The 13,543-nt window shown below is 36.3% G+C and overlaps 2 protein-coding genes across 2 annotated transcripts; both read right to left on the bottom strand.

Annotated features, from left to right (window-relative positions):
• Positions 1-1,231: 1,231 nt before the first annotated feature.
• LOC124252436 (olfactory receptor 9K2-like) lies at positions 1,232-2,240 on the bottom strand. Its single transcript, XM_046685942.1, has one exon. It carries the CDS (start codon positions 2,192-2,194, stop codon positions 1,232-1,234), a length of 963 nt encoding a protein of 320 aa, XP_046541898.1. The 5' UTR covers positions 2,195-2,240.
• A 10,053-nt stretch (positions 2,241-12,293) lies between these two features.
• Positions 12,294-13,259, bottom strand: LOC124234713 (olfactory receptor 9K2-like). The gene has a single exon (XM_046652095.1). It carries the CDS (start codon positions 13,233-13,235, stop codon positions 12,294-12,296), a length of 942 nt encoding a protein of 313 aa, XP_046508051.1. The 5' UTR covers positions 13,236-13,259.
• Positions 13,260-13,543: the final 284 nt, after the last annotated feature.

Genomic DNA, 13,543 nt, shown 5'->3' with positions numbered 1-13,543 from the left:
ATACACTCTTACTTGGTTGACCACACACTTTCTGTGACTACCATCCTCTCATTGAGTATGTATTTTCCACAAAGTTACCAGTGTGATTTTTGTAAAATGCCAACTTGAACACAGTGCCACCTTTCTTGACAATCCTCAATGCTTACCCTTGTCTACAGAATAAAGGTCATCTTCCTTGACTTGTCATTTAAATCTGCATGATTTCCATTAATTTTCTTTGAAGTCTCATCTCTGACTCCTTGCCTTGTGCATTAAAAATCACTCATTAACCTTCATGCAGTTCACTATATAGTTATTTTTTTCCCTTTGCACAGAAACCTACTTCATCTTGCTCAATTCTATTTATTTTTAAAAATGTGCTTAGGAAGTTTTCCCTGACCATTAAGACTACTCACCTCTAGAGGCTCCACTCTCTTTGTATTTTCTATCAATGTCTTTTCACTGGGTTTACCAACTGGCAGTTTAGTTCCGTATTCAGTTCTTTGCTCCTCATTTGATTATGAGGTAAGTACAGAAATTATTCATTCCTAGAGGTTTTCATAGGGCAAAGAGTACATCAAAATTCAATAAATATCATTTGATGAATTAATTCCCACAAAGGCATATTGAAAAAAAGGAATTATCTTTACTTTTGGTTTATTTTCATTACAGTTTCCTTGGGAAAAGGTAGAATTTTCAAGAATAATTTCTCCAATCCAGAGAAACCATGAAATAAGTGTTTCACTCATTCAGCCTCTGGACAACAAAGAGTGATTCACATGTCATCCTCAGCACTCTGTGCACTGTAGAGCATCTGATTCTCTCACTGAGCGCTCAAAAAGGTTTCTTCAGTAAATCTGATATTTTGTTCTATCTGCTTATTACATCAACTAGGTTTTGTTACCTCCACCAATTACATACATATCCACATAACATATGTTACTGACTCAAGATAAACAATACCTTCTGAACAACATCATGAAAGCCAGCAGCAAATGTGGTATACATTTTTCTTTAAAAACAAATGACCTGGCAATCATTATCTTTACCCAAAATGAAGATGAAGTATGGAGAAAGTCATTCCACACCAAAATCAACAGCCAGGCAAAAAATAATCCAAACGTATTCTTCAGCAGTTAAATACATGGAATTCAAATAGATAAACTCGCTAAGATTAAATATTTCTAAGATCAGTGGGTACATTCTTCACCTCAATGCTTTCCCAAATTGTCATAACGTCCAGCTCTTTCAGTTATATCAATGTTAAAATAGAATTGAATAAAAATATTTTTTTCTCTAGGATCTTTCTCAGAGCTTCTTTGACATCTTTGTTTCTCAGAGAGTAAATCAAAGGATTCAACATGGGAGTGACTAAGGTGTAACATAAGGAGGCCACCTTACTGAGCTCAGGAAATCTGTCAGGGATGACATACATAAAAATGACGGCTCCATACAGCACACTCACAACTCCTAGGTGAGAGCTGCAAGTGGAGAAGGCTTTCTTACGTCCCTCAGTGGAGCGTATCTTTAGCACTGTGGACACAATATACATATAAGACACAATAATGACAATTATGGTAGGCAAAATAATAATACTGCATAAGAAAAAAGAAACTATCTTAAGAATGTAGAGATCAGAACAAGAAATCCTCTGAAGTGGACGGTAATCACAGTAAAAGTGATCAATGGCCCGAGAAGCACAAAAAGATAAAGTAAATGTCACGCTGGTAAGAAGAACTGAGCTGATGCAGCCACAGAAATAGGAACCAGCCACCAACTGAGAGCAGAGACGTGTTGACATCTGAACAGAGTAAAGGAGTGGGTTGCAGATGGCGATGAAGCGGTCATAAGCCATGGCTGCCAGAAGAAATGCTTCAGTTACAATGAAGAGAGCAAAGAGGAAGAGCTGGGTCACACAGCCTGCAAAGGAGATGGACTTGCTCTTAGACCAGAAGTTGATCATAGCCTTGGGTGCAATAACAGATGAGTAGAAGAGATCAATGAAGGAGAGGTTGCCTAGGAAGAAATACATTGGTGTGTTCAGGTGGGGATCAGTCATGATAATGGCCATCATCCCAACATTCCCTAGAAGGATCATGGCATAGACGAGCAGAAATAGCAGGAAGAGGAGGATGTGGAGCTCTAGGCGGACCCTGAAGCCCACGAGAATGAAGTCAGTCACTTCTGAGTGATTGCTTGTTTCTCTGTCACCCATGTTAGAAACCTGCTGGGAGGCACAAAGCAAATAAATGAAGTCTTGCCTTTGATTCTAGTGACATGAATACTGTCTTACATGTAGAAATAAATTATTTAAAGTTTAATTAACTACTCCACATAAAAAAATTTTAGTGTCATGAAGAATCAAGTATTTGGATTAGATAACACTAGACTACTGAGACTATTATTCTGTTAAGTAGTAGAAACAGAAATTATTTGGTTATTTAAATCATACATTTGCAGGGAGTTCAGCAAGAATGCATCATATTTTGATGTCTCAATTTACTCATATTATGAATTTGTATTCTCAATATATTTATAGTTAAAGAATTATCCCCATCTAAAAGAAGTATTACATATAATCTAAGATAAAGGATTACACATAATCTCTGTGATAGTGTTTGTAGCAATTATGTTAGCCAAGTCAGTGTTTGAATCATTACATGACAATAATGAACGTATTTGAAAATACTTTTATCTTCTTTTACCTCAATCTATTATTTTGTTTCCCTTATTACTGTAGCCATCTTTAAAAATAAAATAAAAATAGATAAATCATTGGTTTGTTAAAGCTAATAACATCAGAAATCACTAAAGCCAAATAAAATAGAAATCTTTAAAGTTGTTTCCAAATATATGTTCATTTTCTCAGATCAAGACCATTCTCCCAAGTAGATGCATTTTTATTGTCCCATTAAAAATATTTCATTTCCGTCAGTTGTTACTTAATTAAAAAATGTCATAAGCATTTAGCCATTATTTTTTGAATCAGAGAGAGAGGCTGGTGAACATTCCTATCCTTACACTGCAATAAACGACTCTACCAAAGTGCATCAATTCAAGGGACCTCACTCTTCAGTCAGGGCAAGGACAGTATGTAAAGGAAAGTTCCTCTCCTGAATTCTCGTATACTTTATATTTCTTAAAATAGGGATAGTGGGATAACCATGGATATTTAAGCAGCATAGTGACCTTGTGTCAACCAGAGTCCGTGATCATCTGGGACAGCATCAACAGTGCTTGTTTGTGATGGCCTTATTTATTTTTATTCCTGTGAAATCTTTTTCATGATATTTCAGCATTGAGGTTTTGCTCATCCTCTGTGATGAAGTCCACTGGGAGAGGGTAAACAAAAGTCAATTATGGACACCTAAGTGCAGGCTCCAGGGCTGTTGTCCACGAGGACTGCAGAAACCTCAGATAAAAACAAATAGTCTGATAATAGTCCAAATAGAAGGATCTTTTTCTTCTCTGCTTATGTGTATCTTTTGGGGAGCTTCTCTGAACTTCGTTTTCTTTATTCACAAAGAGAAACTTTCTGATAATTATCATAGCGTACACATTGATAGGCATAGAGAAACAGTTTGAAAAGTTTGTACACTATGAGAGACATTTCAGATAAACAAATATTTTAAATTCTGTAACAAATTACCTTTGTGATGATTTAAAAAAAAGACAAAATTTCACTGCAAATTATGATTTACCTGTATTTCTTGATGTGGGCATATTTTATGATGTGACAAATGCCCTCTAAATGGCAACCTCAAGGTCAGATTATGTTTTGCTAATTGCACGCTTTCGTATATTTAAGTACTAACTAAGAAAATGTGATGGAAGAACTAATAACAGTCAATAAAATTAAAAAAAAAATCTTTAGTAAAAATATTTATAAGAGATCAAGACCTATATTTAAATATTCCTTAAAAACTACTATGTGAATAAAATATCATATTTAAACCAGAGACATAATGCTGTATTTAATGAGCCTAATGTTACACTGATGTCATTTTTCCTTAATATTTCCATAAACTAATTGTAATTATATTTTCATAAAATTCCTCTTTTAATTAAACATTATTTCTAGAATTTCTCTGGATTTTCTTTGATGTAAAGATAGCAAGATGATATGGAGGCAGAGCTTCTCCTTATTAAAATACAGTATTAGTAAAAGTTTGGTTAGTGTAGGAAGAGAAAACAGTCTAGATATTTTAAACTGGAAATTGTTCATTAATGTGAATTGAGGACTATCAAATTTGGAAAGGCCTGAGGAACTTCTGGATGACACTCTTGTAATGACCCTTAGAGCAATATAGGATTAATTCCTAAAGAGGGCTACCATCAGAGGTATATTTTAAAAACATGGCACCACAATCTGATCCAAGAATCAGATACGTAGATGGAAAAAGATGTCACTACTTCCTCATCCATCAAAATAGCTTCTCTAGGAAGTGGGGACTCAGTGCTGCTGCAGAGAAAGCCCACTGGTTTCCACAGCCTTCCTGACTGGTAGAAAAACTCAAAAGGAACAAAAAGTTGATCCTCCTCCAAATTCTGAATTTGTATGCATCTAATTCAACAAAATCTGTGTCAAGAACTCTAGTAGCAGGAGATATTTTATCTTTCCAACGTTTCCAACTGGAAAGCACATGAGGTGGAGCTTTGATATCTATAAAATATACCAGAATCCAATATATTTTTTCTCAACTTCCCACAATAGCGTTAGCACTAACAGCATGCTACTGCTTATAAATACGTAAGAAACACTTACTGATACTCGTGTTAGATGAGACACAAAGAAACCCCCAACAAATTCAAAGATCAAAATCATTCAGTGTGTGTTCTTTGATCATGCCAACTTAATATGGAAATCAATAACAATTAGACAACTAAAAAACTCTATGGACATGGACATTAAAAATAAACACCTCCTAAAAATCAATGGGTAAAAAGGAAAATCAAACTAAATTCTGATATATCTAAACTTCTGGGATGGAGAAAAAGAAGTGCTTAGAGGGATTTACAAAGCCTTATAGGCAAATAGTATAAAGGAGGAAAGCAGGAACATACATAGATTAATGTATCTTAGTAATGTGAAATAGAAAACAGCAAGTAAAACAAAAAATAGAAGATAAATAATATAATAAAATCAGTTAAATAGAAAAAATGTGAGTAATATAGACTATTCACATGGCTTAACATTGATTGTTTGAAAGATTACTAAGATTGTAGTAAGAAAGATTAATAAAACCCTAGGCTACTTAACAAATGTAAACCAGAAAGAATAAATCAAAAGCAACAGGAATGAAAATTGGAATATCACTATACAGCCTCCTGATATTAAAAAAAGTAGCTACACCAAGTTTACTTCCAAATGTTTAAGAAAGGAATAAGACCATTCTTACATAAACTCTTTCAGGAATAGTCATAAAGGAAATACTTTCTGACTGTATTTATGAGACTCTTGTACATCTCATATAGATTATAAAATGAAAAATTATATATAAACCTCATAAATTTAACTTCAAAAGTTCTAAGCAGAATATTAACAAATAAAATACTTCAATATACAAAGAATAATAAAATCTCACTGAAGTGTATGTTTATACTAGAAATGTAATGGTCATTTAATATTTCAAAAATAATGAATTTAAGGTGTTTCCACATCTCCTCATGAAAGAATAACTACTACAGGATTTGCTTTCCATAACAAAAAACTAAACTATGGACAAAATATATGAACCAACTATTTTCAGATATTGTACAATAAGCAGTGAATGGTTGTAATTCGTGAGAAAAAGGAAACATATCAAACGTAAGCATAGAGTTAAAAAGGAAAAAAATGTGCATTCAGAGAGAACTGAGAAAATATTACAAATGTAATTGGAAGAAGAGGGGCCAGAAAAACATTAGAAACGATAATAGGCAAAAATTTTTCAAAGTTGATGACAAGTATAAACACAGAGATGCAAGAAAATTCACAAAACCCAAGCAGGGTAAACACAAAGAAAACCAAATGAAGGCACAGCAGAATAAAATTTCTCAAAATGAGTGAAAAAGAGAATGTTGGTGACTTAGCAAAAGGGAAAAAGAGACATTACATGTAAGCAAATATAAGTTAGAACATAGACTTATTGTCAGACACAATTTAAATTAGAAAACAATGGCACAACATCTTTAAAGTACTTAAAGGTAAGAGGGGAGAACAAACCAAAATGTCATATCCAGGAAAATATACTTCAGAACTGAAGGCAAAATAAGGAACTTTTCAGATAAAGGAGAGCTAAAATAATGCACTACGCCAAATTTGCACTTGGAAATGCCGCAGACACTTTTCTAGCTAAAGAGAAATATTGTTAGAATAAACTAGGATCTCCAGGAACATTTTGAAATGCATGGAATATGATTGTGGAAAGTCTTGAAAAATTTCATGTAAGATTCTTTCTTTCTCAAAATGTTAGTTGAGGAATCTTTGTCCATTCTAGAGTAGTGGTCATCCAACTAAATAGCCTGTGGGCCAAATCCAGTTGCCCTCACTCACTGACCTATTATATATGGTGCTTTCACATGACAATGGCAGAACTGAGGATGTATGAAGAGATGGAATTTCCTTGTCTTTCAATATGCTTCCTGTGGTGTTTCTCTATTTGTTTCTAGCACCTAGTGGGCAAACCCCATTGTGGTTCTCTCTCTTGAAGAAATTCCCAGGCATCTGGGATCTTTTAACACTAGCTCTTCTTGTGTCTTGAAATTATATGTGGAGACTGCCTGGTCTTGCTAATCTCTATGTTACTTCAAAATCCCCCCTTTCCCAACTCTTCCATTGACTATTTAGATTATTCCCTGTATTAATTTTCTTCTAATACAAGCTTGATGTATTTATAGTAGACATAATATATAAATTTCTAAAATAAAAGTCGTAATCCATTCAAAGGAAAAATTGTGAGTGTCTCTTTGTATAAATCATGAAAATAAAGAAGACTCAAGTTCTTCTCATCCTAATATGCCTTTTTATTATTTTGTCTAAGGTTAGTTCTGAAAAAGACACAGGCTGGCGGAAAATATTTGCGAAAGATGTATCTGATAAAATGTACCCAAACATGTGAGGAAGTCTGAATATTTTATTATAAGAAGCAAAAAACCTGATGCAAAAATGGACCAAAAATATCTACAGACACCTTATCAAAGATGATATACAGATGGTAGTCAGTATCATGGGGGTGTGAGTTATTTCCTTTGTCTCTCCCCTCTAAGTTATAATCAGTAGGACATCCATAGACCAACAAAGGATCCTCTGCACAGCGCACTGGAATGCTTGAGAGATCCATACATCTGTACATCTGAAGGTAGGAGGAGGACTTTGTTGAGGTGGCTGAACCAGGGAAGCTGTGGCAGTGGTTCTAGACACCAGAGGCTCCAAGAATCACAATGACACCCATGATCCAGTCCTCCCCTCCACTGGTAGCACTGGTGGCACTTGCAACCCCAGCCATCTTGGCAGTGGGGGCTGCATCCAAGATCCCGGTGCCTTTGGCAGTGGTGGCAGTGCCCATGACCTGAGGTTCCAGTCATGCAGTGGTACTCCTGACTTAACCCCTTTCCCTTCTTCAGCTGCAGCAGCACTGCCCATGACCTGAGGCTCCAGGAACCATGGTGGTGTCTGTGACTGGAGTCTCCAGAAACCGAGGCAGTGTCCATTACTGAGGTACCCCCTGTGGCAGTGGCAGCAGTGTCTGTGACCTTGGCCTCACCGACTGTGGTGAAAATACTCATGAACCTGATGATCCCTACAGTGGCAGTGCCAGCACCCCTAGAAAACCCAGGAGCAGCAGCAGAGGAAGTGCATGTGACTTCAGCCCCCTGGTCACTGCAGCACCTGAGGAGTCAGACAGCAGTGGTGGCAGAGCCTGCAACCCTAACTCCCTTCAGCCACAGTGGCGTGCCCACAACCCTGGTCCCCCACCACCTGGGGTGGTACCTTCTGTGAGCCTGATAACCCCAGATATAGCAAATGTGCCCGTGACTGTGGCTCATGCCTCACCCTCTTTCTTATTCCACCATGGTGGCAGTTCTTGTGACTAAGTTGACCCCAGAAGCAGCAGGGGCACTGACCAGCCTGGTTGCCCTGGTGGCAACAGGCACAACTGCAGGTATACCCACAGCAACAAGGTACCAGCAACTTTGAAGTCACAAGCAGCACAATAAGAGCACTGATAACAACTCTTGCAGAGGCAGTAGAGGGTGGAAAGTGCTGGCTCTCAAATAACCAGAAGCAGCGCAGAATCAAAGTAAACAAAGCCTTACCTAAATAAGAAAGATGTTCACTCCAGTAAATGCTGGCAGAGGAATAGCTCATCAAACACCATGAAAAATTACAGTTAACATGATCTAACAAAAAGTAAATGACGATTCTCCAGAAACCAAACTTGAAGTCATGAAGGTTGCAATCTAACTCACAGAGAATTCACAATAGTTGTCATTAAGAAACTCAGTGAGCTGCAAGAAGCTCAATGAGCTCAGGAATAAAATTAATTAACAGAAGGAGTAACTTACCAAAGAGATTGAAACTCTAAAAAGAACAAAACGGATATCCTGGAGCTGAAGAACTCAATAAATGAGAAATAGAAAGCATTGGAAATAGAGCTGACTATACGGAAGAGAGAATTAGCAAGCTTGAAGATAGAAATCTAGAAATGATTCAGGTGGAAGAGGAGAGAGAACTAAGATTAAAAAAAGAAGAAATTCTATGAGAAATATCTGACTACATTAGAAAAAACAACATAAGCATAACGGGTATCCCAGAAGGAAAAGAGTGGGAGAAGGGAGCAGAGGGCTTATTTAAAGGAATAATAGTGGAGAATTTCTCAAATATAGAGAAGGAACTGGATGTACAGAACATTGAAAGATTAAAAACTGCCGGCCAAGAATACTCTTCTGAGAAAATCTATCATTCAGAAATGAAGGAGAAATAAAGGCTTTCCCAGACAAACATAAGCTGAGGGAGTTCACCATCACCAGACCTACCTTACAAGAAATGTCGAAAGGACCTCTTTTACCAAAAACAAAAATGCAAAAGTATGCAAAACCTTTAGTGAGGTGATAAATAGACAGAACCAGGAAATTGCAAAGCTGTTACCGAATAGGATGTTAAATACTTAATTACAGCATTAAAGTCAAAGGGGAAAAAAAAGCAGAAAAAATAACTAAAGCTACTTCAATGTGATAATGAAGCCACAACATAAAAAGGGGTAATTTATGTCAAGAAACACATAAAAAGGGAGAAGGAAAAGGATGGAACCTGTGTGGGCAAATGAAGATAAGACACTATCAGCAGAAAAAAGACTATTTTATCTAGGAGACATTGTATACAAACTTCATGGTAACCACAAAACAAAAATCTAGAGCAGAGATATGAAACATAAAAAAGAGGAAACTGAGAAAAACATCACAGAAAAGCATCAAACTAAAATGGTAAACAGAAACACCAGGGAAAAGAAGCAATGGAAATATAGAGCAACCAGAAAAGAAATGATAAAGTGGCAGTAGTAAGTCCTCATATAGATATCAATAATCACCCTAAATGTAAATGGATTGAATTCACAAATCAAAAGGCACAGAGTGACTGGATGGGTTAAAAAACGAGACCCAACTGCATACTGGCATCGGGAGACTCATCTCAGCTCTAAAGGCAAACATAGGCTCAAAGTGAAGGTGTGGAAGGTGATACTCCAAACAAACAACAGCCAAAAAGAAAGCAGGTGCAGCTGTACTTACAGCAGAAAAAATAAACTTCAAGGCAAAAAAGGTAACAAGAGACAAACATAGAGATTATATAATGACAAAGTGTACAATCCTTTAAGAAGACATAATATTTATTAATATATATGCGCCCAACACAGGAGCAAAAAATATTGAGGAACATTCATCTTCCTTGACAGTCAACTCTATTAGGATTTCTTTCTCAGTTTAATATAAGATTGCTAATACCAATGGACAAAGATCCTGTGCCTGGGACTTATGTGGGCTGGAATTATAAAGAATCAGGAGCCTCTTTCATTGCAGGCTTGTTCCATTATAGGACTCAGAGTGCGGCCTGAAGGATTCTGCATTGTACTCCCAGAGGAGGGTTAGCAAAATGTGCCTCTTTCAACCTAAACATCTTTCTGCTTCATGTCATGAGAGAGGCAAGACTCCACCTTAGCACGGTGACTGCTTACCTGAAAGTCTTCATAAAGTTTTTCTACCTAGCGAGTCCCCTATTTTTCCCAGTAATCTGATTTAAAAAAAATCCAGGTTAAAGAGTAGACATTTGTTAAAGTATAAGAGAGAATTACTAAAGAAAGGCGTGGCTGGAGAGATAAATATGGTATTTGATGATAAAATACAATTTTGTGTCTAATTTGGTGCTCTGTTTCTTTTTGGTCATTTTTTCAATCTTTTCTATTTTCAGCAGAAAGAAAGGTAAAGACTGAGATAACTAAGTAGTCTCACAAGATCTGTCTATGGAAATTAAAATATAGGTCAGCGTGGAGAATTGGGGATGCTCTGTGGTACAGAGTCAGGGAAAAGGGCAGAGAAAATTATTGTCTTTCTCTCTTGGACTTAACAGGACATAATATTGAGGGCATGAGGAAAGAACAAATCTGGCAGCCATTAAATATACAGATTTAACCAATTTATATGAAATTTATATGATTTAATCCAACTAACTCTAAGATGTAGATATTATTATGCACCCAATTTTACATGAGGAAATGAAAGTGCAAAGATATTATGTAACTTGCCTAAAACTATAGAGGCAAAAACAGAATTTTAAAGCTCAGTCTGACCCTTGAACCTATTTTCTTAACTCCAATTAATCATAGCTTTATTACTTATGTTTTCTTCCTCATTTTATGAGGTAGCATTTCCCCAGTTATTGATGCTCAAATGTTAGAAGTCATGATCCACTTCTACCTCATTCTCATTTTATCAACCATCAATCAATATTCAGCTTAGTTTACCCGCCATTTTAAAGATAGCCCCTGTCCTCACTATCTCTAATAAGATTGCTCTTGTTAAAGGCACCATAAGCTCTTACTTGGACGACCACACACTTTGTGTGACTCCCATCTTCTTCCTATGAATATTTATCTTACAAAAAGCTACCCGTGTGATTTTTGTAAAATGCCAATTTGAATACAATAGTTTCTTTCTTAAAAATCCCCAATGCTTACCCCATCTTCAGAATAAATGTCATCTATTTTGACTTGTCATATGGATCTGCATGATTTCCCTGAATTTCCTTTGAAGTCTCACCTCTCAATCCCTGTCTTGTGCATTAAAAATCACTTATTAACCCTCACGCAGTTCACTATATAGTTATTTATTTCCTTTTGCACAGAAACTTATTTCATCTTGCTCAATTTTATTTATTTTTAAAAATGTGCTTAGGAAGTTTTCCCTGACCATTAAGACCACTCGCCTCTAGAGGCTCCACTCCCTTTGTATTTTCTATCAATGTCTCTTCACTGGGTTTACCGTGGGGCAGTGTATTTCTCTCTTCAACAATTTTGCCCTCATATGATTGTGAGGTTAAGTAGAGAACTTATTGATTCCTAGGGATTTTCATAGGGCAGAGAGTATACAAAAATTCAATAAATATCAATTTGATGAACTAATTCTCACAAAGGAATATGTAAGAAAAAATTAACTATCTTTGCATTTGGTTTATTTTTGTTACAGTTTCCTTGTGAAAAAGGATAATTGTCAGGAATAATTTATCCAATCTAAAGAAACCATGAAAAAAGTGTGTCACTCATTCAGCCTCTGGACAATTAAGAGTGACTCACATGTCATCCTGAGGACTCTGTGCACTTCAGAGTATCTGATTCTCTCACTAAGCACGCAAAAAAATTTCTTCAGTAAATCTGATATTTTGTTATCTCTGCTTATTATATCAGATTTTGTTACCTCTACCAATTATATATGTATTGATTCAACACATGTTATTGATTCAAGGTAAAAAATACATCCCAAACGACATTGTAAGAGAACCAGCAGCAAATATAGAATACATTTTCTTTAAAAACAAATGACGTGGCAATCATCACCTTTACCTGAAATGAAGATGATATGGAGAAAGTCAACTCTACTTCAAAATCAACAGCCAGGCAAAATATAATCCAAATATACTCTTCAGCTGTTAAGTGCGTGGAATTTAAATAGATAAACTCGCTAAGATGAAATATTTCTAAGATCAATGGTGGATTCTTTTGTCAATGCTTCCCCAAATTGTCTTAATGTCCAGATCTTTCAGTTACATCAATGTTAAAATAGAATTAAATAAAAATATTTCTTTTCCCTAAGATCTTTCTCAGAGCTTCTTTGACATCTTTGTTTCTCAGAGAGTAAATCAAAGGATTCAACATGGGAGTGACTAAGGTGTAACATAAGGAGGCCACCTTACTGAGCTCAGGAAATCTGTCAGGGATGAAATACATAAAAATGACGGCACCATACAGTACACTCACGACTCCTAGGTGAGAACTGCAAGTGGAGAAGGCTTTCTTACGTCCCTCAGTGGAGCGTATCTTTAGCACTGTGGACACAATATACATATAAGACACAATAATGACAATTATGGTAGGCAAAATGATAATGCTGCATAGGAAAAAAGAAACTGTCTTATGAATGTAGAGATCAGAACAAGAAATCCTCTGAAGTGGACGGTAATCACAGTAAAAGTGATCAATGGCCCGAGAAGCACAAAAAGATAAAGTAAATGTCACGCTGGTAAGAAGAACTGAGCTGATGCAGCCACAGAAATAGGAACCAGCCACCAATTGCATACAGAGATGTGTTGACATCTGAACAGAGTAGAGGAGAGGGTTGCAGATGGCAATGAAGCGGTCATAAGCCATGGCTGCCAGGAGAAATCCCTCAGTTACAATGAAGAGAGCAAAGAGGAAGAGCTGGGTCACACAGCCTGCAAAGGAGATGGACTTGCTCTCAGACCAGAAGTTGATCATAGCCTTGGGTGCAATAACAGAGGAATAGAAGAGATCAACGAAGGAGAGGTTGCCTAGGAAGAAATACATTGGTGTGTTCAGGCGGGGATCAGTCATGATAATGGCCATCATCCCAACATTTCCTAGAAGGACCATGGCATATACAAGCAGAAATAGCAGGAAGAGGAGAATGTAGAGCTCTGGGTGGACCCTGAAGCCTACGAGAATGAAGTCAGTCAGTTCTGAGTGATTGCTTGTTCTCCTGTCACCCATGGCAGAAACCTGCTGAGAGGCACATGGCAAATAAATAAAGTCTTGCCTTTGGTTCTAGTGACATAAATACTCTTTTACATGTAGAAATAAATTATTTGCTGTTTAAATTAAATATTGCATATAAAAGAATTTTAAGGTAATGAAGAATCAGAAATTTGATTAGATAACACTAGGCTTCTGAGACTTATTTTATTAAGTAGTAAAAGAAGTTATTTAGTTTTTTAAATTGTACTTTTGCAGGGAGTTCAGCTAGAATGTAACACATTTTATTGTCTAATTTTACCCATGTTATGAATTTGTATTCTCAA

The sequence above is a fragment of the Equus quagga genome, chromosome 1, assembly GCF_021613505.1.
Source record: "Equus quagga isolate Etosha38 chromosome 1, UCLA_HA_Equagga_1.0, whole genome shotgun sequence".
NCBI lineage: Eukaryota > Metazoa > Chordata > Mammalia > Perissodactyla > Equidae > Equus > Equus quagga.
The sequence above is the reverse complement of the archived record's forward strand: the minus strand, read 5'-3'. Positions and strand labels throughout refer to the sequence as shown.

What these genes read in the sequence shown, in the direction of transcription:
- LOC124234713 (XM_046652095.1), bottom strand. Translation starts at nt 13,235, where the DNA reads ATGGGTGACAGGAGAACAAGCAATCACTCAGAACTGACTGACTTCATT.
- LOC124252436 (XM_046685942.1), bottom strand. Translation starts at nt 2,194, where the DNA reads ATGGGTGACAGAGAAACAAGCAATCACTCAGAAGTGACTGACTTCATT.